The sequence below is a fragment of the Lynx rufus genome, unplaced genomic scaffold, assembly GCF_022079265.1.
Source record: "Lynx rufus isolate CCGP_SWC_20201006 ecotype Redwood Valley unplaced genomic scaffold, mLynRuf1.p SCAF_8, whole genome shotgun sequence".
NCBI classification, from domain to species: domain Eukaryota; kingdom Metazoa; phylum Chordata; class Mammalia; order Carnivora; family Felidae; genus Lynx; species Lynx rufus.
In genome coordinates, this window is record NW_025814896.1 from 105720823 (window position 1) to 105748450 (window position 27628).

Genomic DNA, 27628 nt, shown 5'->3' on the forward strand with positions numbered 1-27628 from the left:
AGACATTTCTCTTCTACTTACAGGCCTGAGAAGAAGGTGCTGGACTTCCATCTGTGTAACGTGCAGCTCCTGGGTCCATGTCACCTGCTCGGTAGCCTTCCTCTCACACGGGGGCCCAGCACACAGCCCCACAACCCACTGGGCACAGCAGTGCAGGAGTGGTTGATGGGGAAGGTTTCTCCTCATACCTCCAGGCCCGGGGGACATAGGGGTCAACGGCCACCTCCTGGAGTGACCTAGCTTCATGTCCTCAGGATGTGGCTTATGAGACAATAGAGGAAAATGCAGACCCTGGGGAAAGGCCTCTGAGAGTCTCAGTGTGGCTGGGGGCAAATCAGCCTAACCAGCCTGGCCTGTGAGCTACGCAGGGGGCCAGGGAACCCAAGACAAGGAGCACCTGATGCTGAGCGCTGGGGCGAGCGCGCACTGAGCCTTCCGGCTGAGCCACCATCCCAGCAAAGGACAGCATAAAACCAGGCATAATCTCCAGAAATTTATTGGAAACACGATACAAACTGATCAGTAGACAGCATCTACTTACAGACAGACAGTCCACACTGCAATATCACGCTCTGAATGAATTATCCTGGGGAAACACTCATGACCACTGATGCATGGTCCAGGCTAGTGTTCTCTGGCAGGGAAAATCAGAAATTGGGGACAGAGGGAATGGAGGGGAGGGATGGACAGAAAACTAGGACATGGCTTTCCTGAGGGGAGTGGTGAGGTGGGATTGCTAAATGCGTAAATTCCCCCAAAGGAAAACAGGGACAGCCGTTAAGAATAAAGGCTTTCCCCCCTCCCTTCCAAAAGCATTCTCCTCTCTAGGTGAGTGAGAGTCTATGAACCCCCCACAGGGGCAGCTCCTCTGTCTACCCTCACCGGGGTCTTAGGATAGCGTGGGGACATAAACACCAGGCTGGACATGACACAGGGCAGACGGAGGCCACACACGTACCAGCCTGCTTGCCCTCAGACCCTCTCCTCTACCTCCCCCGCTCTGCTCTGAGTGGTGGGCCTGACCACTGCAGCGAGCTTCTCCTGGGACCCCAGGTCATCTGGCTTCCAGTGGGGTTTAACTAACGAGAGGCACCTGAAGAAACTACAGAGCACGAGGAAAGCAGAAGCCAGGCTATTTGTCCCCCACACCTGGGGAGCAGGGACCTTTCCGGCAGGGACCATGCCTCCCCATGGCCCCAGCTCCCACGAGATCGGCCTCTGTGGGCCCCAGTTCCTCCCAGTGGCTCTAGTCCCCGTGCTCTGGTAACATAGCCTCTCCCCATGTCCCACCAGCTTCGGGTGGTGGCAGTTTCCTGCTGTCGTTCTCCACCTCTGGGCTGCCCCTCATTCTCCTGTTCGGCCTCTCCGCTCTTCTTGTTTCTGTGTTCAACAGTTCTCTGGATTAAAGCTCCTCTGTTTTAAATACTTGGAGTGGCTTCTGTTTCCCCGGTTGGACGCTGACTGATAGAAATGGGGCTGTGGGCAAGGTACAGCTGTGAGAGGCGGGCTGAAAACCAGTCTGTCCCCCTCTTTGACACCATCTCTAGGAATGGACAGGTGGTGATGGCAGAGGGGGAAGATGGCTTGTGAACTTCTGTGTCTTCAACCAAGGGAACACAGATCAGGCTCAGCACAGCGAGTGCCACTGGGCACGTCTGCTGTGGCCGTGCAGACGGATCCCGCATGTCCACCCCACAAGCTCACTGCACAATGGTGACACTCAGGCCCCAGGAACGGGGTGGCTGGGAAACCCTCTCAGCACCAACTGCTCAGAACGGCCAAGGCAAAGGTTAGAGGCTCCTGGGTGTCGTTCCTCCAGTCCCTGGAGTGTTCAATCAGAATGCTGGGAACTTTCCAGAGATGAAATGGGAACGTAAGATCTTCGTCAACGGCCTCTTTGTAGGAGGATGCGGCTGCAGAACCTGGAGTTCTTACTACAAGGTGAAGAGCTTTCTTGGTACATGTGGCTCAATGCAAACTGCATGTGTCCCAGAGCTAAATGGGAGCTACATCTGGGGTGGGTGGGCTTCTCTGTTCTCCTTTCAGACCAGGCTTGGCCCCCAACTCCAAATCTCCTGGGCCTGGGTGAAGAGGGACTCTCCCAACAGGCAGAGAGAAGGAAGCTGGCAGCAGAGTCATGGGCAGCAGACTTTTCTCTAATCAACAGTCACATATCACATGGGTCAGGAGAGGTGCGCGTAAGGGCCAGGGAGCCATTGCACCTTCTGTGTCCGTGTGTGACAATAAATCCAAGGCGGGACACAAGACAGCCTTCCCATGTCTTTCTTTAGAGAGAACACGCCATGTGGCATGGGAGGCAGAGTGCCGGTTGCCTCTTCTCCCAGGGCTTTTTGGAGGGGGCTTCTCTGCAGGGAACCCTGAGGGCGATGCCTATCACCTCCGCCCTGCTCCCTGGACACCTCTGACACAGGCCTTCCATCGGGGCCCCAAGCCACAACCCAAAACAGCTCCAAGAGTTGGTAGTGGTGAGAACATCCCCAGGTCACCCTTGCAAAAGCCAAAGGTGAGAAGCAGCCCCTTAGAAGAGAAGCCGTCCATGCTGGCTGCAGAACTGGAGGGAAAAGGCAGCTCGATCTCTCGGCATCACCTTCAGCCGTCATCCACTGTGTTCTCTTTGCTGAGCTGAACCCAGCCTCTGAGGATCTGGATGTCTACAGTGTCGTCATTTTAGCGATACTGCACTCTGCTTGGGAGGTCAGGGCGGGGGGGTGGAGGTAGGGGAGAGTGTCAACTCAATTGTAGTCATTCTGTCCTGCAACCACCTGGCTGTCTGGCCATTTAGCCAGCTGCAGACCCCAGGGACAGCTGGAAGGCCAGACTCCAGTTTTCCTTCACGGTGCCGTGAGCCTGTGCCCTGCAGCCTGTCCCTGAAATGGAGGACAGGGGAGTGGCCAGACTCATGTGCCTGGGGGGGGGTGTGGGACACTAAGCTATTCCTGCTCCTGCAGCTGTGTGCACAGAGCCGCAGAATGGCCAGCCTGCCGTGCCAGCGAGGGCTGGTGCTGAGGGCAGACAGGAAGAGCCCAAGCCAGGGAAAACTGGGTCACAGGCACGTCTCCCGGGGCCTAGGCACATGTGTTCACAGAACTGTCTGGGCCAGAAAGGTGGGGGGCTCGTGGTCATACACACACACTCACCTGCACACACAGATCTCTCACTTCACCCTCGTAGGCCAAACAGATTCCGTCTGCTTAAAACAAACCTGGGCGATTTGCGACTCGTGGAAGGACCAACCTGGCTGCAAGTCCTTGGTGGCTGGCTGGGCTGTAAGGGAACAGGGCAGTACACGAATGGCTTGTCACAGTGATATACACGCTCGACTCCATTTAAACACCTGCTCTTGCTGGAGCTGAGACCAGGGAGAACCAAGCAGGACACCAGCCTCTCTCCGACAATAGAATACACGTGATATGAAGAGCTCACAGGCTTACCAAAAACGATTTTCTTATTTTTCTGTCAGAATCTCATAATTCTGTACCTAGGAAGGGTGGAGGAGGGGGAGCCGAATATAGAATGCAGGGGTGGGAGCAAAATTTCCCCGTTAAAAAATATAAAGATGAAGCCTATTGAGAGAAAGCCAAGTGACAGTAACGGCAAGGATGGGGGGATATCATGAACGGCATAAACACTGGCACATTTCTTAAGAAAAATCCATTCAGAAAGATGCCACGTCCCTCCTGTACACCATCGTGGTGCCTACGACAGGGCTGAGCGGACACATGCAGGGCAGCCGCAGATCGAAGCTCTCAGCAGCCCCACTGCCCGAGGAGCCGCTGGGCCTAGGAGCAGAGGGCTAGAGAAGGAGGAGGTGCAGGGGCTCCCTCGTCCCCTCAATTTTCAGGCAGGTCCCGCCGTGGGACAGTGAGGTCTCTGAGAGGAAAGCGAGGTGACACGGATTCACACATGGAGATGCAGCTTTGGGGACGTGCACTCCCACAGTTTCTTCCCCTGCCCCACCAAGTCTCCAGGGGGCACATGTGTCTGTCTCCCACTGAGATGTACTGGAAATGGGGCTGCCTCCTTCCCAGGCACGACTGTGAACATCAGCAGGACAGTGTAGCGAGTCTTGGCTTATAGGATGAAACAGGGATAGCTCAGTCCGACACGCAGCATGTGAATTCTGGGGAAGGAGAGAGGGTCAAAGTTAAAAGAGTTCTGATGGAGGAGGCCAGGCGCGAGTAAGGACAGAATCAGCCTTCCCACCAACAGTGTCACAGACTTCAAGGAAAGGCGGTCTGGCATTAATTCAAATAAAAGCTCACAGGGTAGTTTAAGGCTGGAGGGAAGTCTAATTGAGGCCAAGAAAATATGTGAATGACACTGAAGTATCTTAAAAGCTGGGTTTTGGATGGGCGGGTTTGGTGGTCACGGCCAAGGCATACAGCATACCAGGCAGGTGCTGATGGGCTTATCAAACCGACATCGAGGAACGTCTCTGAGCAGATACTGAGGAGTGGGGAGCACAATTAGCCTGGAGGAGACACAGTGTGATCTGAAGTCACCGTAATTCATCACGGTGATGTGGGCACTCAGAGGCTAGGAACACATTTTCCTACAGGAGGGGAGTGAACCCCAAACACCCACAGTGTCATAGTGGCCCCTCCTTCCCACCCCCTCTGCTTCCCCCCAAAACCTTCAACTCTCCTTCCCAGGGTTGGTTATCTAGAGACTCTCAACAGAAACAAGTAAACGAAAAGCAGAAGTGGCCTGCAAACCACATCATCATCGTCTGGTATCACTCACAAGGTTGTGAAACCTTTTGCTTGGTTATTAGGAAAGTGGCTGGGAGGGCACTGGGGGTTGTTTGCTGAGATGGGACCAGGTGCCCCAGCCAAGGAAGTGCTCAGACATGCTCTCCCATCACATGCCACTCTGCAACCAGGAGAGGACAAGGGACGCTCACCTTCACAGCCTCCCGCCATCCTGAGGAAGGTCTGCAGGATGGAGCAGAGCTGCGCCTTCACTTCATGAGCCTTTCTAGAATAGGGGAGATATATGTACACAGCCTGGTAGTTGATAGGGCTTGGCAAATATGTGTTAAATAAAAACCCAGATAATTGAGTTTAGGACTCAGGCTAACATTCGCTTTATTGAACTTACTATGGGATATATAACTGCATGATTTAACTTTCATCAGAACCTTGTGAGCATCAGAAAGGGTGGGAACTTGCTCGAGGTCATACAGTGAGTAGGTTGAGGATTTGAACCCAGATCTTCTTAATACAGGTCAAGATTTCCCTACTACACCAAGCTGCCCCATTTTCCATCCATCCCAGTAAGAGCATACTATCCTCTTCAGTGTCTAAGTGAAGGGTTATGTATGTGTCAGAGCCTCTGATATTTCTTAGGAATCTCTCTCTCTCTCTCTTTCTCTCTCTCTCTCTTTTTGCAGGGGGTGGGGGGGGGGTGCTCTGTCATTCATTTTTTTGTCCAGCCCCTGTGGAATTAAGCCATCTGCAAGAAGAGCCACTTGTAATAGTTTCCCAAGTTTTTGACCTGCCTTGGTGAACTGTGCTTTCTTTTATTTGTGCCAAACTTACCTGCTTCAGTTTCAAAAGCAACCCTCTGGTATCTAGGTTCACACCTGGCTTCTTCACGCTGGCCGTGGTTTTGAGATATGTCACCTCTCTGCATTCCTGGCCGAAGAATCCCAGTGCTTACCATCTGCCCTTGCAAGGCTATCACTTCACTGCCCCGCGCTTAGAGCTTCCTCAGTCCCACTGCATTTCCTTGAAGCAAGGAACAAGAGCCATATGCGGGGCCCAGACACAGAGGCCCCAACACAGCACAGAGCTCCAGGACAAAATGGACACTCCTTCTCAGGTCTCCTTCCTAGATGATATAGCCCAAATCATTTCCCCTTTTTGCTCATAAATACATTCTCAAAAGCATTAATCTACATTTGCTACTTCTGTCTATACTAACCCTGATTCATAAGCACTTGTTTTTTTTTTACAAACATTTCCCTCTCGGTTTAAACTATTCAGAAGTACTTCATGTCCACGGACTTGGAGATTCTACACTCTAACCAATGCAATGAAAGCAACCTTCTTGAAGGTTTCCAGCTGCTGGATTCTGAGTTCATTTCCATCCCTTCTGTAACCCAGAGGAGAAGCCACCATCAGAACTTTGGAGGCTGGAAAGCAGATATACGAGTGATAACAGATTATGCACTCAAGAAAGCCAAACCTGAAGCTGGCAGTGTGGAAAGCCAAGAACCCGATTTGTCTGAAGGGCCCTCAAGTGGCTCAGGAATTAACACTAGAGACCTCTGGCAGTGAGGGAGAGATATTGAAGCAGGGAGATTAGTTGAAGGCTGTTTGAGAAGCAGCTGGACCCCGAGAAGCCCTCCTGACTCCATACCCCTACGCAACTGCCTGCCTCCCACAAGTCTGAGTGTGTATCCTCTGAAGAGGACCCGACAGAGGGTCTCAGTCCTAGGGGACACTAGGCAACAAGCACAGTTGAGGGCAGGGCTGGCTACTCCAAACCTGAGGAATCAAGTGAACATATGCCTACTGGTGGTGAGACCTCCAGCCTTCTTCCCATTTAGCTCCCAGAAAGCATGCAGCTAAACCTTCAACTTTGGGGGGAGAGACTGTTCTATGGTATGGCATTTGTGTCCCCACAAAATTCCTATCTTGAAATCCTAATGCCCAATGTGATGGTATTGGGAGGGGTAACCTTCGGGAAGTGCTCAGAGGGCGTAATCCTCATGGGTGGGATTAAGGCTCTTATAAAAGAGACCCCACAGAGCTCCCTAGCCCCTTCTACCATGTGAGGACACAGAGAGGAGTCAGCAGTCTGATACCTAGAAAAGGGCTTTCACCAGAACTCAACCATGTCGGCACCCTGATCTTGGACTTCCCAGCCTCTAGAACTGTGAGAACTAAATTTATGTTATTTAAAGGTGATCCACCCACAGTATTTTGTTATAGCAGCCCAAATGGACTAAGATAGATAGGAAGAATCTTCTCTGGGAAATGTGACCAGCCTATGAGACCAGCCTATGAGATACTGGCATTTGAGTCACCGAACAAACAGTCCAGCCTGATCACCATACTGGGAAGTGCACTACAATCTCCCCCCATAAGCAGAGCACAGAGCTTTCAATCTGATTCTATTTCCCTACTCTTAAACATTCGTAGACAACCACAGGTCACCAGGGAAAAACCTGCAACATAAACGTCAGAGGCCAAAACAAAGAGCAAAGAGAAGAATTAAAATTGGAAGAAACAGACTATTCATGGAGAAGAAAACTTAAAAAACAGAAAATGCTATAAATATCCTCAGAGGAGTAAAAAAAGATACAGTATCCATGCAACACAAACAGTATGCTATCAAAAAAATAAACAAGCAAACAAACATGAGAGAGCCAAGGGGAGCTGGCAGGGAACCTATAGAAAGACTGAAGAATTCTGCATTCTATAATGGTGGGCTAATTTGTATTAGATTAACCCTCCAGCCAATAATAGTAACAAACTTTGGATAAAATATTAAAAAAAAAAACTCCTTGAAGATTCTGGAGAGCAACCAAAAATCAGGCAAAAACTGGAGGGCATATGATCCTTGAAAAAAAAAAAAGTGAGATTAGGGGAGATCCACTCTTAACTGGCTTTTCCTTTGTGGGCACGTTTTCCAGTACAAAAGGGAAATGGCTCAAGCAGAAAACTGCAATCTAAGCGGGCTGAAGAATCAGGGAGAGTTCAGAGTTTGAGGCTGCCAATACAGCTGGAAATACAGGAGGAGGTCCTGGAAAGGAAGAGGACAGGGAAAAGGGAAGCTGCCATATCTACATACAAATCCCCCTCAAATCATTGGCTGATTCTGGAACTATGCAATTGTGAGGTGGGACCCTAAGAAGCCCAGATGGAAACATCAGCTGGAAGGCTAACAAAGGCTGAGCAGCAACCTCAGCAGCTGTCTAGTACTGGGAAGACAGAGTTTGGAGTTCAAGTTCTGACAAGTGGGAAGGGCTGTGCAAACAACTTGGTCTTTCCGTTGAAATCTCACGGAACTCAGAGCAAAACTGAAATAGACCAGACCTATTAAAGCTTTAAACCAAGCCTGCATAAAACCAGAAGAGACTCTTGGATACTGACAACAAACTGAGGGTTGATGGGGGGTGGGGGAGAGGGGAAAGTGGGTGATGGGCATTGAGGAGGGCATTTTTTGGGATGAGCACTGGGTGTTGTATGGAAACAAATTTGACAATTATATTTTAAAAATAATAATAATATAAACAAACAAACAAACCAGACTGCATAGAATCAAAGTGACCTGCCAATTTAATTGCTTGCTAGAACAAAACGCAACACTCTGCAGTGGAAAATAACAGAATCCGGAGTCTCTAAAACTTATCATCCACACTGACCAGTATTCATTAAAAACTAATAGCCTGATCAACCCACCAAAAGAAAATACAGTTAGTAGAAAATGACTAATGAATGATTCAGATGTTAGAATTAGCAGATATGGATATAAAATATTCACTATAGGGGCACTTGGGTGGCTCAGTCAGTTAAGCATCCGACTCTGGATTTCAGCTCAGTTCATGATCTCACAGTTTAAGAGTTTGAGCCCCGCCTCAGGCTCTGAGCTGACAGGGAGGAGATCCTCTCTCCCTTTCTGCCCTTCCCCTGCTCTCTCTTTCTCTCAAAATAAATTTTTAAAACTTAAAAAAAAAACATTAAAAAAATAGATGATTGTTGGGCACTTGGGTGGCTCATTTGGCTAAGTGTCCAGCTTCCACTCAGGTCATGATCTCATGGTTTGTGAGTTCGAGCCCCACATCAGGCTCTGTGCAGACAGCTCAGAGCCTGAAGCCTGCTTTGGATTCTGTGTCTCCCTCTCCTTCTGCCCACCCCTGCTCACACTCTTTCTCTCTCTCAAAAATAAATAGATATTAAAACAAAATTTAATAGATAATTATTTAAAACCATAAAAAAAGAAAATATTCTCTATAAGTTTGTTAAAGAATCTATAGGGACACCTGGGTGGCTTGGCTGGTTAAGTGTCTGGATCTTAGTTTTGGTTCAGGTCATAATCTCATGGTGGGTTTGAGCCTCTCATTGAGCTCTGTGCTGATAGCACGGAGCCTGCTTGGGATTCTCTCTCTCCCCCTCTCTCTCTCTCATGTTTGTGTGTGCACACTCTCTCTCTCAAAATAAATAAATAAATAATCTTTAGCCAAAAACAAAGAGAAAAATAATCTATAAAAAAAAAGATGAATGTACAGTGACATGCAGAATGAACCTGGACCAATTTCTTACACCATACACAAAAATAAACTCAAATGGGTGAAAGACCTAAATGTGAGACAGGAAGCCATCAAAATCCTCAAGGAGAAAGCAGGCAAACACCTCTTTGACCTTGGCCACAGCAACTTCTTACTCAACACGTCTCCGGAGGCAAGGGAAACAAAAGCAAAAATGAACTACTGGGACTTCATCAAAATAAAAAGCTTCTGCACAGCGAAGGAAACAATCAGCAAAACTAAAAGGCAACCAACAGAATGGGAGAAGATATTTGCAAACGACATATCAGATAAAGGGTTAGTATCCAAAATCTATAAAGAACTTATCAAACTCAACACCCCAAAAACAAACCAGTGAATGAGTGGGCAAAAGACATGAATAGACATTTCTCCAAAGAAGACATCCAGATGGCCAACCGACACATGAAAAAATGCTCAACATCACGCATCATCATGGAAATACAAATCAAAACCACAATGAGAACCACCTTACACCTGTCACAATGGCTAACATTAACAACTCAGGCAACAACAGATGTTGGTGAGGATGCGGGAAAAGAGGATCTCTTTTGCATTGTTGGTGGGAATGCAAGCTGGTGCAGCCACTCTGGAAAACAGTATGGAGGTTCCTCAAAAAATTAAAAATAGAACTACCCTAGACCCAGCAATGGCACTACTAAGTATTTATCCAAGGGATACAGGTGTGCTGTTCCAAAGGGACACATGCACCCCCATGTTTATAGCAGCACTATCAACAATAGCCAAAGTATGGAAAGAGCCCAAATGTCCATTGATGGATGAATGGATAAAGAAGATACACACACACACACACACACACACACACACACACACACACACACACAATGGAGTATTACTCAGCAATCAAAAAGAATGAAATCTTGCCATTTGCAACTACATGGATGGAACTAGAGGGTATTATGCTAAGCGAAATTAGTCAGAGAAAGACAAATATCATATGACTTCACTCATATGAGGACTTTAAGACACAGAACAGATGAATATAAGGGAAGGGAAGCAAAAATAATATAAAAACAGGGAGGGGGACAAAACATAAGAGACTCTTAAATATGGAGAACAAACAGAGGGTTACTGGAGGGGTTATGGGAGGGGGAATGGGCTAAATGGGTAAGGGGCATTAAGGAATCTACTTCTGAAATCATTGTTGCACTATATGCTAACTAATTTGTATGTAAATTTAAAAAATTAAATTAAAATAAATAAATAAACGTTAAAAAAAAAAGATGAACGTAATGGGTAACAAGATGGTGTATTTTAGGAGAAATATAAAAAAACTAAAAGGAAATTCTAAAGCTGAAAAATACAAAATCTGAAATGAATAATTTGTTAGATGGGATAATAGCAGATCCAATACTGTAGAAGAGGGACGTGTGCTTGGCTCAGTCAGTTGAGCATAAGACTTGATCTCTGGGTCATGAGTTCCAGCTGCATGTTGGGTATAGAGTTTACTTTAAAAAAAATACTGCAGGGGCACCTGGGTGGCTCAGTCGGTTAAGCGTCTGACTTCAGCTCAGGTCATGATCTTGCGGTTTGTGAGTTCGAGCCCGCTTCGGGCTCCGTGCTGACAGCTCAGAGCCTGGAGCCTGTGTCAGATTCTGTGTCTGCCCCTCCCCTGCTCCTGCTCTGACTCTCTCTGTCTTTGAGTAATAATTAAACGTTAAAAAATTTTAAAAAAATACTGCAGAAGAATCAATGAATTTGAAGATCTCTAAAAAAAAAAATTACTTGAAACTGACAATACGTACTGTATGACTCCATTTATATAAAATTCTAAAAAATATAGTCTGTGGTGACAAAAAGTGGATCAGTAGTCACCTGAGATGATGTGGGGAGATGGGGTGGGTGGGAGAGTAGATTATAAAGGGGTACAAAAAAGTTGTTGAGGGTGATGGATAAGTTTATCAAGTATATAATGGATGGATAAGGGATTGTGGTATTTCCTGGGGTATACATATGTTAAACTTATCAAGTTGTACATTTATTGTTATTCATTTAAAAAAAATTTTTTTTAACGTTTATTTATTTTTGAGGCAGAGAGAGACAGAGCATGAATGGGGGGAGGGTCAGAGAGAGAGGGAGACACAGAATCGGAAGCAGGCTCCAGGCTCCAAGCTGTCAGCACAGAGCCCGACGCGGGGCTCGAACTCGTGAACCACAAGATCATGACCCGAGCCGAAGTCGGACGCTCAACCGACTGAGCCACCCAGGCGCCCCGTTATTTATTTTTTTAAAGTTTGTTTATTTATCTTGAGAGAGAGAGTGTGTGCAAGCAGGGGAGGAGCAAAGAGAGAAGGGGAGAGAGAGACTCTCAAGTGGACTCCGTGCTGACACTATGGCTGTCAGTGGGGCTCAGTCTCACACACATGAGATCATGATCTGAGCTGAAATCAAGAGTTGGATGCTTAATCGACTGAGTCACATAGGCACCCCTCAAGTTGTATATTTTAAATATGTGTAGTTGAGGGGTGCCTAGCTGGCTCAGTCAATTAAGTGTCCCACTCTTGATTTCAGCTCGGGTCATGATCCCAGGATTGTGGGATACAACCCTGCACTGGGCTCTGTGCTAAGCGTGGAGCCTGTTTAAGATTTTTTTTTCTCTCTCTCTCTCTCTCTCCCTCTGCCCCTCTCCCTACTCATGCTCTCTCTTTAAAAAAAAAAAATGTATATAACATATATATGTACATATATATATATGTATATCTATAAGAATATATATAAGGATCATTTCACAGTGATAAAAAGGTACAAAAGACCTAAGAATTCTAATTATATATATCATCAATAACAGAATTTCAAAATACTAAGGCAAAAATTGACAGAATAAAGGGAGAAATAGACAAATCTGGTTGGAATGTAAATTTGAGAAAGTCTCCCAGAAAATAGAGCAAAAAGACACAGAGAAAGAAAACTGGAGAGACAAAAGAAAACCGGAGGACCAGTATAGGTCTAATGTCCAATATCTTGACCCTTTCTTCTGCTGACTTTACAGTTCCAGATACCTTAAATGTGGTCAGCCTTGTTTCCCCAGAACTCACTCTTGGCCTTGCTCCCCGGCTGCCCTGGAAAGGGGCTCCTTGTTGTCACTCAGTGAAGCTGCAGTTAGACTGTCATGGAAACAGTCTTCTCAGATTATCTTCTTCAGGCACCTCCGTTTAACAAAGTTGCCTTCAAGCTTGCTCCTCAGTTTTACATTAATTGCTTTTCATATTCATTTATATGTAAATAATTGTTGATAAAAATAAATATTTGGTTGAGGGAGAAAAATGCATAAATTATAACTCAGATGTTTTCTGAGCTTAAAGAGTACTCAGTCATCTGGAAGGGAAAACAGGAAACAGGAAAAGAAAATAATAAAGAGCAAGTTTGGGAAGCTTAAAATGAACCCAGGGGGAGGTCTCCAAATCAACTGGGCTGTGACAAATCCTTCCATTTCCATGGCCCTGGGGGGCCCCCCCGCAGATTCAGAACACTCCTCACTTCCATCCTGGGACCCAAAGAGAATGCTCAGGAGGATACCTAAATCAGTTGATTTCAGGAGTTGATCTTTACTTCCTCGGGGTATCAAGATCTAATACTGATGTCCTAATGCCTTTCTCAGACATCTGTGTCTGCTCTTTTGATGGATGGGTCACACTTACTCTAAGGAAGAGTTGTTTCTCAGGGACCTAATCCCCTTCTTCTGCTGTCTCCCTCACTTTCCTTTCCCAAGCATCTACCTTTCCCCACAAAAAAACCAGGACCTAGCTCTCAAGTCAGGGGTTCCCTTTCTTTCTCAGAGATTCATCCTCTACATGTCACTGAGAATGGGAATACATTGGGACAGGTTGGTTAAAAAGGTTTCCTGTTGGGGCGCCTGGGTGGCTCAGTCGGTTAAGCGTCCGACTTCAGCTCAGGTCATGATCTCACGGTCTGTGAGTTCGAGCCCCACGTCGGGCTCTGTGCTGACAGCTCAGAGCCTGGAGGCTGCTTCCGATTCTGTGTCTCCCTCTCTCTCTGACCCTCCCCCATTCATGCTCTGTCTCTCTCTGTCTCAAAAATAAATAAACGTTAAAAAAAAAATTAAAAAAAAAAGGTTTCCTGTAATGACCCTTGCAGGCAAACAGAGATTGACTGAGGAGGCCAGAGCTGCCCCTGAGGACCCTTGAGTAACTACCATGGACTTCTGTCACTCTTCTAAGATCTCCATATTGCTGAGAGGGTATCAAGTATAGACCTCCGACAGGCTCACACACTAGTATTTCCCTCAGGAATAGGATAAAAGTATTCTCTGGAAGAAACTGATATTAGTAAACTCAGGAATGGTCCCAGGGGTGGCCGATTTGACATCCTTCCAGAATATTCCAAAACACCAAGTTGTTAATTACTCATGCCTAATGTACTTGGGTCTTTCTCTACAATGCCACCCTATGGCATCCACTCCCGATAATGCTTCCATGTCCCGAAACTCTCTAGATATATTAGGTACTCTGCTACAATTACTTGACATTCAATAAACCCTGGGGCCATAATGATCCATTGGAAAATACTGAAAAAAAAAATTCAAAGTCACTTTTATCTATTAAACCAGGTTGTAACATTACATCCTGAGACAAGGAGATCAGAGGCAAATCCAGGGGCACTTGACGTTCTTCCATAAACACTATTTTGGAAGATAAAAAAAAAACATGAAGTCTCTTGAAATGATATAAAAATGTTGACAGAAGGTGGCCTGGGCCCAAGTGTGCCTAGGAATGCCATCAGCTGTTGCTGGCAGTCTATTTTTGTTGGGATTTGTGAAGACAGCAGAAGCATTCCCAGAGCGCTCTCCCTGCTCTCACTGGTACAGTGGACCTCCCACCCCCCATTTCCCGGAGTTGGGATGCAAACAGCTGGAGCTGTTGAATCACTGAGTCAGAAACAAGTCGTCCAAAGGACAGTCTTCACACCCTAGATCATAATATTGTACTTAGAGGCATCCACATTGGATACCCTCTTCATAGGAGACTTAGAGAAATGATATTACTCAATGTGGAAAACAAATAAGGAAAAAAACCTGGATCTGCACTGTATTCACAGACCCCAGGGGAAATAAGCCAGAAGAGAGCAGATTAAAAAGGAGTTTATTGTACCATTCATCAATTTCCTTGGCTCAGATGCCCTGACTCCGTCCCACTGATAACTCACCTCTCTCCTGAGCCTATTGGCTTTGGTATACTCGACACACTGAATCCGGCTTCAGTCGTACCCCTGGGACAAAAGCTGTATCATCTCAGAAAAAGATGACAAGAGCACCCCTCCAACTGATGTCCCCTCGGTCATATCACTACAAAACAGAAGTTGTTCTCTAGGGTCCCCATTTGATAAAGACAGAGACATAGCAGGCAGACGCCTGTCCCTGTGCAGCAGAATAAAAGATCTGCTCCCTGGGGCGGGGAGGGCCAGGGCATCTTCTTAGGGGTCAGGAGAGAGGGGTCAGCCCCTCTCTCTCCTCCCTGGAGTGTTTTCTGACTCAGCCCTCATTCTGAAAAAGATTCCGCTGTCTCAGGATGGTGATATTCTATCCCCTCTGCTGTAGGGTCTCTAACTGCAGGAGCCTACACGAGGCTAAATGAGCCCTCTTTATCAATCTGATTTCCTGTCTTTAATACTCCCTTAAATAGCTTAATCAAAGGCAATTTCTCTTTATAGATACCGGGCCCTTCTAATGTGCAAATATACTTTGGAACACACCCATTTACTTCCAAGCAAACCCATGAGTCATTTTTTGGAAATCCTATGTTTATGTCAGAAATAAATGTAAATAAATGTGTTGACATTTTATTTATATACAATCCACATATGACTACAAAAACTTTGGTTGATATCTTAACACTTTTCAAAATAGCTCTTCTAAAAAGGGTGGGGGGATAGAATCTGAGCACTTAATGAATACCTACCATGAGTCAGAGTCAATGCTGGGTGTACCCTATAATTTAATTTAAACACATTTCACCTTTAGGTGATTCTGTGAATTTTCTCTTGTTTCTTTTTTCTCCCCTCTCTCTGACACTAATATAGTTCTTATGCCCTACATTTCAGAAAATGTAGGGGGTATGTTACGGGCAGAAAAGCCTCACAGAGGCAGGAGATGGAGGGATAGCTTTGATCAGACAATCATGGCTTATACCTCACAGTCTACGTACAGAAAAACACCTACTATGTTCCTCTCTATATTCACAAACACACACCCATCTCCAACATGCAGAAAACATAAACATCTCCCAGGTACTTGTTGCACTGAGCACACAAATCCTGGTCCTTATACACCAAGTGGAAACAACCCCAGATTGGAGTTTAAATCTCATCTCTGCCACTTGTTAGCAGAAACATTGTAGAGTGTGGCTTTAGCGAAATCCCTCAACCTCTTTGAGCCTGGGGTTTTTCATTATTAAAATGCATGTTATAACAACTATCTCATAAAGAGTTTGGAAGATCAGGGGCACCTGGGTGGCTCAATCGGTTAAGCATCTGACTTCGGCTCAGGTCATGATCTAACGGTTTGTGAGTTCGAGCCCCATGCCTGGCTCTGTGCTGACAGCTCAGAGCCTGGAGTCTGCTTCAGATTCTGTGTCTCCCTCTGTCTGCCCCTCCGCCGCTTGCACTCTGCCTCTCACATTGTCTCAAAAATAAATAAACGTTAAAAAATAATCTTTAAAAAAAAAGAGTTTGGCAGATCAAGTGGTATAAGGTAGACGCAAAATCTTTAATCATTATCACAACCCCATTAAGGCAAATGAAATTTGTACTTTACAGAGAATCTGAGTGATTCACCCAAGGCCACACAGGAAGTAATCAGAGAAGTGAGCAGTTAATCCTAGATGGTTCCAAACACTTAGAGGTACGTTTTCCCCCATGGCACAGAGAAATCCCATCTGCCCTGTTGCCCTCTCTTTTGGGCTCTCACACATGGAAAGGCTTTTTCCAGTAATTGCTCTTCTCTCCCCACTGATCTCAGGGCTTTCTCTACTCCCAGCTACGTGGAATTAACCAAGTCAGCCAAATGTGGCAGGTACTTGGCTCGCTGGCAATAAAAAGGTCACCAAAGCACCTGCAAGTCAGCAAAGGAGATAGGATTTGGAAAGCATGTGATGGCAGGCGGCACATTACTGGCCCACCGCCTGACGGGAAAGACTGGAGTATAGCGGACAGTGGTAAGGAGCCGTGTAAGTCTATGTTTTGAAATTTCATTCTTCCTGCCATTACTGACCCCAAATAATGAGGCTTCTTACGTATGCAGATTCTGTTTTCACCCTTGGAGTTTAAGTTCCAGTAGGGGAGTCACAGAGGCCTGGGTGTGGCCCAGTGCCAAGGGTTAAGCTTAACAGAAGACACAGAGGTCTGATTTCCAACCATTGGTGCCTTTAAGAGGCCAGGGCCAGATGAAAGACAGTGACTTTCAGGAAGATGATAAGAAGCTGCCCATCATTTAAAAAATTTTTGTTTAACATTTATTCATTTTTGAGAGACAGAGAGAGAGCACAAGCAGGGGTGGGGCAGAGAGAGAGGGAGACACAGAATCTGAAGCAGGCTCCAGGCTCTGAGCTGTCGGCACAGAGCCCAACAATCATGGCCTGAGCTGAATTTGGACGCTTAACTAAGCCACCCAGGCACACCCCCTTTTTTTTTTTTTTTTTTTAATGTCAGGTAAAATCCTTCCTACCAGCAGGAATCCAGAGCCTCTTTATCCATTATCATGAACTTCCAGCTGAAGGTGGAGGGTGAATAAAGGGGGGCAAGCCCCTGAGAAGGGGACAGGAAGCCCTAACGCTGAGATATCTGGATATTTCAGTACAGTCAGATTTTGTTTCCAGTTAAATTAGTTCTGTCCACCAACATCCTGTTTGGTGTGCTCATCTGTCTGGCATGCTGGTAATTAAGTAGCAATGCTAACAGATTTTATTATTGGATCACAGGGCGAGGCTTTTCCATGAGTTTGTATCCATCAATTCCAGCAAGTGATGGTATTGACTATCTCATGAAAACTCACTATTGGCCTAATTTTTTTTTTTTCCCTAGTACTTTGAGTTCACTTTGGAAGCTCAGGTTAGTCTGGATCCTATGTCCCAAGGAAATAAGAAATAGACCCCTTTATCCCAAGGAAAAGCTTCACTGGGAGTACAAAAATGGGGACATTTTCTACAATGTGTGTTTCCCTTACACTTGTCTCTCAGCTCCACCCCCATCCATTTAAATTCAGCTTAGTGACGCTGGGCCTGGGACTCTGCAAATACTTCTCCTTCGCCATCCGGCTCCCTGATACACCAGTAGGGGGTGCTAGAGGGAGGCTGTAAGGCTGGCAGCCACAGAAGGCACTTGCCGGGTCCTGCTCCCGCCTCACCGCCCCCCCCCCCCGCCCCCCCGTAGCAGGTGCAGTTTGCTCCGTTCCCAGCTTTGCTTCACGCTCCCAGAACCAGCCTCATCACACTTGAGAGATGCCAGCACCCGCAGAGCAGCGCCTTTCCTCGGGGCCTCAGTTCCAGCTCCTCGGGCCTCCTCGAGCCTCTAGCATGTGATAACCGCAACTGCTTGCTTTTGCTCTCCCAGCCCTAGGGATGGCGGCTGCTTCCTGTGCCCCTCACCATGTTCCGTCACCTATTCTGTCCTCCAAGACCTGCAATATTGACTTCTTACGTTAAGTTAGCGAGAACGACTTCTGCGTTTTCTACTTTGCTGACAAATGTTTGAGAGCCACAACTTCTTTTATAACCGTGGTTAAGAGCAAACTCTGAAATCAGCCACACCTGAATAGGAATCCCAATCCCTTTATGCAGTGCCTGGTAACTTTGGAAAATTTAATTTACTTCTCTCTAGGTCTCATTTTTCTCAATCACTTTCGTTTATTCAATCAACATTGATTAAACACATACTAAGTTCCAGGCACTGTGCTAGGCAGTAGAAATACAATGTTATGCAAAACAGTTAAATGCCCTGACCCCATAGAACCTTCTGTCACGTGAATCAAATGAGATAACAAAGGTAAGGCACATGTCATCCAGCCTTCCTCTCCATACCATGCCGGGAGAGCAAAGACAAAAGGGTCTGGAAGGATAAAGGTGTCTCAACAGCTAAGTCTTTCCAGAAAATGAGATGAGTGTCTTTCCCTAAACAAGGCTGAAGGTCTCCGAAAACATAACACCAGGGATTCATTGTATGTCCTGTCCATTCCTCCTGCTCGGAGCAGAGAAGCAATGACCTTGCAGCAGCAATCTTCAGAAGGAAATGGGGCAAACAGGCGTAGAGAGGGAACACTATGAGGTGGCATTTTTTTAGAAATTCTAAAGATATAGGTAGCTGTGATACAAGGAAAGAGCAACGTGAATTGCAATGCGGGGCTAGGACTGGGGCCCAGTGTGAGTGTGACCATTGGGCCCAAGTGGAAAAAGAGAGTAGAGAGGTGTTATTCCAACTGTAGTCATTACAAGAGTCTTCTTACCAGAAAGTGTAGATGTACATGCATGTGTATGTATCAAATGAACTGGAACTTAATTTCTGCTTTCAACAACAGGACTATACACCTAGAGAGGCCAGAGAGGTCATGAGGTGGAAAAGAAAGATCCCTGATTCCATTTAAACCTGAATCTAAAAGCCCCAGGCTGTGGGCAAGCAAAAGCTGGAAAGAAATCCAATCTCCACATTTGGACACAACCCGTCCTTAGTCTTCTGCTATCCAGATACCAGGCGTATTGTGGCAGAAATGGCCAGTGTCCTTGTTAGCGAAGAAGTATCCTGCAAGACTACTGTGTAGCTAAGTTCTTGAAAGTCATATCTATAACATATTGATATCCTATAAATGCAAACTAAACTCTTCACCCTCAATTTTTTATTCATTTTGACATCACTGTGACCACGGAAAGTCATACTGAAGGAAAACAACCACGGGAAACGATTACTAGAAGGTCTATTCCACATCCCTGCTCTAGGGCCTCATTATAAATAATTTACTGTCATTGAAGGAATTTAGAAGCCCTGAAGACATGAAAAGCCTGGAGAGAGTTTTACTCGTAAATAAATACCAACATTTCAACAATCAAGACAGCTTCAAATTCCAGGACTGTTGAAATGAACAGTATATACTGCCTGCATGATTTATTATGCTTGTGCTGATGGTCCAAATGGGGAGGATAATTCAATTCCACCTGAAGAGTCATTATAGGGCCAAGCCCCAAGAGAAGTACTTTGGGTAAGAGGTGATATTTCTCAGCTTTTCCATTTCGAACAAATTATTATTTCTGTATTTGAGACATCACCCAGGCAATCTCCTTCATGACTTGTAGCACTCTTGAGCAATTAAAAAAAATTTTATAAGGTAAAAGAAGTAGGGGACAAATGCCAAATGCAAAATGATCCGCAGAATGCTGAAGAACCCTCCCCCCAGAGAGCACGGCTGCCTCAGACATAAGGTGAAATCGTCCCTTCTGCTCAAGAAAACATAAATGAGCAGTGAGTATGCATCCCAGCAAGAACATTATCGCCTAGCAGAGGCAACCTGATAAATACAGACTTCCTCTCCAAACAAGTCTCCTCACAGGGAATGTGAGCAAAGGGCCCCTTCTGAGGTGAATATCACTTGGCAAAATGTCCTCACTGTGGCACGCGGCAGCCTTCCCTCTTCTCCCCTTACCACACATTCAGTTCAATTAGAGGGTAGGAGAACCTGTTTGCTACACGTCTTGCATTTGTCACGGGACATGCTGAGAGCCGACAAGGGCAGAGAGGCCCTGGCCTATCAGACCAGCACCCCCCCAGGATTCCTGGGCTTACATACCATCCAGGCCATTGTGATGACTGTAGTTCCTTTTCCCCAAAATGCTCAGAGACGTGTGATTTGGGGTGGTTAGCATCCGCTTGGTAGTGGGGGTTTGCAGGCTTGGTGTAGATCGAATGACATTAGGTTTCTTCGAAGGATGGATCTCTGGCAGGGGGAGAAAAGGTTTCTCAACTCAGAGCATGGTATTAAAAATCTCTGTGTGCACTTACATTGCCTAATAGGCACACATCTTACTTCTTAATGAGCTGAGAGTCAGTTCCTTATGAGCCAGCCTGTTTTCCCAAGGACCTCCATAATGATTCAGCTTCAAGTGCTGTTACCATGGCTTTCCTTATCAAAAGTGAGCTGCCTCTTCCTCTGCTAGCTGGAGCTCTGAGCTTCATGTTGGGAGTACAAGCAACAACGACAACAACAAAAACCACCAACAGAAAGCCACTGCCGCTTCAGAAGGTCACTGAAACACAGATTTACTAAGGGAATAAGGCAGCCAACTCTTCAAGGTTTTAGAAATGTAAACATTATCTGGAGAAGTAGCCTGACAGAGAAAACTAACTCTGCTCTATCAAAACAAAAACATAGCATGCAGCATGTCTGGGGTGTGAGAGATTTCTGAAAAACAAGATTCCTCATCTGGCTCTGCAACCAGGGTTTAGGACCAGGGTTAATCACGTCCAGTCCAGAACAAGTGGATACAGCTGAAACCTGACACCAAACTCCAAATTCTACAGTCAAGACATAGTGGAAGAAAAGCTTTGATGGAGGATATATCACACAACGATAACATGCATGTGGCATACTGTGTTTACATCAAGTATGTTGTTGTCGGCCACATAGCCCAGAATTACTTGCGTATTTCGGATAAAGCAGGAGGACAGAAATTGCAGCCTATAGGAACTGGATTTGAGGATCTCAGTCTGTTACTGAAATGGACCACCTCTTGTCCAAAGCTAAACCTGCTTACTGATTCTGAGTCACCAGGTGTGCACAAGCCACCCTGTCTTCCCAGGGGAGGGCCAGGATATCAGCCTCATTTCCTGAAACTCAGGAAAACGGTTAGGATTGTTAGAAGTACTATATCTTGGTCTGGTCAAAACTCTACACTCGCCCAAATTCAGGAACAGATCAAGGGCTAACCAAAATGGAGTGCTGATTTTTTTTCACCGTGGCATTGAAGGCTTGCCAACCTTTTCATTACAACTTCCACACTACACTCCTTCCAGACCAGATAACTTGCCTTTGGACTCACTGAACCCTTTATTTATGAAGTTCCCTTGGCCTCAGAAAGGAAAAAAAAAATTTTTTTTCCTATTGTTCTACCTATTTAAATACTACTTTATCATTCGAGGCTGAGATCAAATACTGCTTTCTCCAGTAGGCTGCTGGAACTCTCATCATCAGAAGTCACTCCTCCTTCTTTTAACTGTCCAATGAATATTGCCTGTAATTCCTTTATAGGAGCTAATCATTTGCTGAATTGTCCTTACCTGTGCACTTTCCCTACTAAACTAAGATTTTGGAGGGCAGAGTCTTACTCATCTTGGTGTTCCCCCAAATCAATTAGCATAGTGTCTTGTACGTAGTAAAAACTCAGAAATACGTTAGGTAGGGATGTGTTTCAGCTAGTAAGAAGAGGACGGCTTTGGGCTTATGTAGTAGGCACAAAGACCAGTTTGCCCATAGGAGGAACACACAATTACCCGTGGAAAAACTAATATGCAATGTTAGCTGCATATTAGAAATATGCAAATATTAGAAATAATTCTATTTCTTATGATCAGAGACTTTTCCTTGCATGGTGGGAGAAGGGGCTTAGTCTAGGCTTACGTCCTGCAAGGGAATACAGACAGCAACCTTCGAGGACTTGATCACCATGACTAGGTCCTGCCTATGATACCCAGGTGATGTTTTCCGGGGCTATCAAAGCAACTCTTTAGGCTCTGAGAAATAAAACAAGAAATAAGGTGACCAAGTAAAATCAAAGAGGGAGCTGTGAGCTTCTGACTTTTGGATGTGCTGATGAGGACGAAATAATATACCAACAAGGCTACACTTTGAATTTTAAAGGCGTGTCTAGAGTCTGAACACTTCATAACCGTGTATCTTTCTGACAGAGCAATAAGGTTCAATGCAACTCTGAGTACCTCTTTCACTTTTACTGAGAAAATAAAAAAAGCAAGAATATTAGAAGCACAAAAACATGCCATTATAGTTCCTACATATACCAGGAACCATTTTAGGAACCATTATTTTGTAAATTACCTTAACACTTGCAAAAAACAAAAAGAGGGCGACTGCCTACTGATTTTTACAAATACTATTCTTAATTGTGCTATTTCAACATGTATATGGAACCATCACCTTTGGCAACTTCCAAGTTAAATAAGATGATAAAAACCAGAAAGCAATACAAATGTTTCCCTTTCAAAGTAACTTTAATTGGTACATTAAAACCATAAATATTTTTTAAAGGTGGGTTAAAACCACTTTTATCTCATTAAAAAAAATAAGTCAAGTGGAAGGATTTAAATCAAAACATTAAGAATATTCATCCTCTAAAAATTTAGTGATTCTTATTTTCCTCTTTTTGCTTCATCTGTATTTATATCCATAAATATACATTTTTAATTAATGATTTTTTGGGGGAAACAGTAAACATATCCATAACTGTGTGCATGTGCTGTGTGTATATGTTTTGGTAATACAAAGAAAAGTTTCTAAAACAAAATAAATGGACTATATATAGGAAAGTATCCAATTTCAGCTACTTGAAAGGCTTGGATTTAGTTTAAGTGCGTCAATTTAGAGTAGCCAAATACTGAGAAGATACCGAAATTGTTGTTTGAAATTTTCCCTCTGTTAGAAAATACCCACCTAAGTACCCAATGATACATGCCAAAGGTTTCCTAGTGCTTTTGCTTTTCAGTGGGCTTCCAGATAGTTCGGCATGTCTGTCTGCATCTGAGGAGAGAAGGAAACACGGAGACAACCAATGAGGCTGATTTCGCTACCTATACTACACATACTGCAGAAAAAAAAAAAAAAAGGTGCAAGTGGACGACGATGCAAAATATCCACCAGATTCCTGCATAGTTTCCTTTGGGTTTGAGAAAACTGTTTCTAGTTCTGGTTCCCAATTACTGAATGAAGGATTTACCTGGAGAACACTCACTTTAAAGCCTCACAGGAGTATAGCTAACACACATCTTACACATGTGCTTTGTTTCTGTGTGGGCCTATCGGCAAAATAGTAAAAATATGCTTCCTTTCTAGCCATGGCATTGCTTCGATACAGTAGAAAAACTTCTGTGCAGTATGATGTGAAATCAGTCCTCATGTAAGATGAATCTGGCATAGAAAACAAAAACGACAGCTGACAGAGGCAACACACTTGGCCATCCTTGACCTATGGGAGTGAGGCTCCGCTGAGAAGTCTTCATCTCTCTTGATTAAACTCAAGTCCATTAGATAAGAGCCTCACGTGGGTAAAAGTGGGTCACTGGCTTTATTGCTGGTTTTCTTATCCTTCATATCCTACTGTGATGTCACTAGTGCTGAGATTCAAAAGGCTCCCTGTATGTAGACAGAGTATGTCATCCATTAGTCAGAACATTACAATACTGAGAATGGATATTAGCATTCATAGAAGTTCACATCACGTTCCTCATACCCTACCAGAAGACATTTCTGACGGAGAAAAATAAAGCATACCACACAAACACTCTCTGTGTTGTAATTAGCCGTCATTAGGGTGGCAGAGTAGATGTGGAACATGACTGCTCTCACACCAAAGAGTTAAGTTACGAAAATACAATTTGAAGGGACAAAAAAAAAAAGGGTATTAAAATGTTTTTTAAATTTGCAGGTATTGTCATAAAGCTTAACAAGGTAGTTTTAGCAGATATTATTTTGCTACGTTTATGCTTTTTCCCCACCTTCAAATACTTGACAAAAATGTTCTGTAGGTTTTCTGTGGCTGAGACCACATTTTTAGGCGTACCTACAGAAAATTGCTTTTGACATCCATAGGAATATTCTGCACTGTTAGTGTTAAAATGTGCAATTCAATCTGGAATCTCAAATCATTTAAAATTAAAAATTAACTTTTTCATAAGCTCTAGCCCTCTCACCAAGGAAACTACAATTTTTTTTAATGTTTTTTATTTATTTTTGATAGAGAGAGCATGAGCAGGGGAAGGACAGAGAGAGAAGGGGACAGAGGATCTGAAGAGGGCTCCATGCCGACAGCAGAGAGTCCAATGCAGGGCTTGAACTCAAGAACTGTGAGATCATGACCTGGGCCAAAGCTGGACACTTAACTGAGCTACACAGGTGCCCCACCAAGGAAACTATTTTAACTATTAAACAGAAAGAGGTGGGAAAATAGTATTTAAAAAAAAAACCCATTTATAATAAACAAAGCACACATTGCAGACAGCCTCAAGTAATAGGAATCTGAATATGTATCCCAAGTACTGGCTAATTATTATACAACCATGGATAACTATAAATGATCCAATTTCTTTTCTGGCTCAGTGGATTTCCTTAGGAAGGAAAATTATTAAGATACGAAAATTTTCACCTGTTGTTGAACAGTAGTGAAAAGATAAGAAGAAATTCTAAGCATATTTTGGAAGAGTAATCTAAATAAACATTAAAAAGCAGCATGGGGATTGCCTGGGTGGCTCAGTCGGTTAAGCATTAGACTCTTGATTTTGGCTCAGGTCATGGTCTCATGGTTCATAGGATCAAGCTTTATTTCAGGCTTTGTGCTGAGTGTGGAGCCTGCTTAAGAATCTCTCCTCCTCTCTCTCTGTGCCCCTCCCCCCCCAAATAAATAAACATTAAAAAAAAAAAAAGGTAGCACAAACCCTGCAGGGATCAAATACCTGCCAAATCACTAGTATTTAATACTAAATAATTCCTTCGTAATATTGCTAATTCACGCAAATTTCAAGTTATACTTGGGATGAGGACAAGAGAAAATTTTATTTTTTTTATGAAGGAAAGAAAGCTTGAATGAATCAGCCTGGTACTTCCTCTGTGTTTTGGACAAAGGCAATCGTTATATTACCAGTAATACGACTAACTTCACACTTTGTTCCCATGGATAAGGCCCAAAGGAAAACTGCCAATGTGGCTGCAGCTTCTAGACTCCCAAAGGACTATCACCTTGACAATAATCAACAGAATGGACAGCCTATCAAAGGGGTCACCAGCACAATACTAAAGATATTTCATTTGAAATTAAACTAATCTGCTTTTAATTTCTCATTAAATCAGTAGGATTAATGATGTGATGTGCCAAGTGACAATTTACAGAGCACCTGAGTGGGGGATCAAAGCTCTTTAGAAAGATCACTAATCGCCAGTATGTTTTAAAAGAAAGTAGTTGGTGGCAAGAATTCTCAGTCTCAACGATGAGGAAATCAGGATCAAAAGTGCTAAAACTAGCTAGTTACTGTTTGATGTCACAACTGCACGCATTCAGTGATACACTCTGAATATGCATGGGAAAAATACCTTCTGCCCCAAGGGAATGATCATAAACATAGGATTATCGGGTCCACACGTGAGTTGGTTAAACAGAATCTTGGTCTGCACTCAAGAGCACGCCGGTGGTGCCACTTGTCAGTTGGTCCTGGCTCTCAAATTATTCACCTAACTCTACTGAAACACAGAGCATTCATTAGGATGCGTTAAAAGTGCACAGATAAAACAAGCCGCCTGAGAGATGCCCAAAGAACCCAGAAGGAATAAAAATTTGCCCAGAAAGAGGGAGAACATGGGCTCCTCACTCAAATCACTTGGTTGCACACAGGCACATTTCTTTGGATTCCTAGAGTTGCATCTCCTTGAGGTAAACCTAGAAAAACACTATTGCTTTTATTGCAACTCATGGTCATTTTTCTAAAATGTTTTGGAAATGTGTGTGTGTGTGTGTGTGTGTGTGTGTGTGTGTGTGTGAGTGAGATGGTTGGGGGAGGGAATAAAATAGAAAAACTACAAAAAGTACACACTGAATTAAACTTCACAAAAACATCTCACATGGGCTTCCAAGACTGCTGTCAAAATAAAACCACTCATAGAATTTTCTTAAAGGAATTGCAAAAGCATTTCTATTTTTATGTATTTATAAGAAAGCTTCCTGCCCAGCGTGGAGCCCAACATGGGGCTTGAACTCATGACCCAGAGACCAAGACCTGAGCTGAGATCAAGAGTCTGACACCCAACGACCCGAGCAACCTAGGCAACCCTGCAAAGGCATTTCTTTCCTTTTTTCTTCCTTCCTTCCTTCCTTCCTTCCTTCCTTCCTTCCTTCCTTCCTTCCTTCCTTTTTTCTTTCTTGCTTTCTTTCTTTCTCTCTCTCTCTCTCTCTCTTTCTCTTTTTCTTTCTTTCCTTTCTTTTTCTTTCTTTCTTAATGTTTATTTATTTTCGAGACAGTGAGCAAGCAGGGAGAAGTGGAGAGAGAGGGAGAAAGAATTCCAAGCAGGCCTCGCACTGTCAGCGCAGAGTCCTACGTGGGGTTCAAACCACAAACTGTGAGATCATGACCTGAGCTGAAATCAAGAGTCAGATGCTTAACCAAATGAGCCAACCAGGCATTTTGTAAAGAAGACGTAAAACCTAGGTGCCATTAAAAGAAATGATAAATTCAACTATGTTTTAAAAAAAAATCTGCTTGACAAATTCATCATAAACAAAGTCAAAGGCAAAATGGAGGAAAATATTTGCACCATTTATCACAGATCAAGAGCTAACTTCCTTAAAATATAAAAGTTCTCACAAGTCAGTAAGACTTCTAATAGAAAACAGGCCAGGGGCAAAAACAGTTGACAGAAAAGGAAATACAAATGGTTTTCAAATATATGCAAATATTTCTAGCTCATTCAAAATGAGAAATGCAAACTAATATAACTTACGTGTCACCTGTCAACTAGTCAAGGGTTTCAAATATGAATAACACTGATGGCAAGGTTCTAGAGAAACAGGCATTCTCTGCACATCGTGGGTGGGAGCTCAAATCATAGTTTTTCTAAAGGTTACTGGGTAGTGACTATTAAAATCTCAAATGCATGTTCTTTGACCCACATGTTCTACTTTTAGAGGTCTGTCCTGTAACCTACATGCACATTTCACACATTAGTATGAAATGCTATCTGCATAAGGATATTTGTTGCAACATTACACAACAGAAAATAAATGGAAATAACCTAAAAATCTGTTTAATAGAAAACTGGTTAAAATAAACATACAACAGATTATGTTTATTGAGTGTTGACCCTTGATTTTGGCTGTCACAATCCCAGGGTCATGGGATCAAGTCCCGTGTAGGGCTCTGTGCTGAGCATGGAGCCTGCCTGAGATTCTCTCTCTACCCACCCCTCCCTCTTCCCCTCTCCCCTGCTTGCTGTAGCTAGTTGTTTTCTTTTTTAATTTTTATTTATTTTTGAGATGGGGGAGTGGAGAGGCAGAGACAGAGGGAGACAGAGGATCTGAAATGGGCTCTGCGCTGACAGCACAGAGA

General features: G+C 44.3%; 1 protein-coding gene across 1 annotated transcript in view; it reads right to left on the bottom strand.

Annotated features, from left to right (window-relative positions):
• Positions 1–493: 493 nt before the first annotated feature.
• MTA3 (metastasis associated 1 family member 3) overlaps positions 494–27628 on the bottom strand; it is a 175783-nt gene continuing 148648 nt past the window's right edge. The window contains exons 15-17 of the mRNA XM_047069159.1: positions 22974–23060; positions 20100–20246; positions 494–3285 (exon numbers count right to left, since the gene is read on the bottom strand). Coding sequence (XP_046925115.1) covers positions 3176–3285; positions 20100–20246; positions 22974–23060 — 344 coding nt within the window. The 3' untranslated portion in view covers positions 494–3175. The remainder of the gene's footprint in view (positions 3286–20099; positions 20247–22973; positions 23061–27628) is intronic.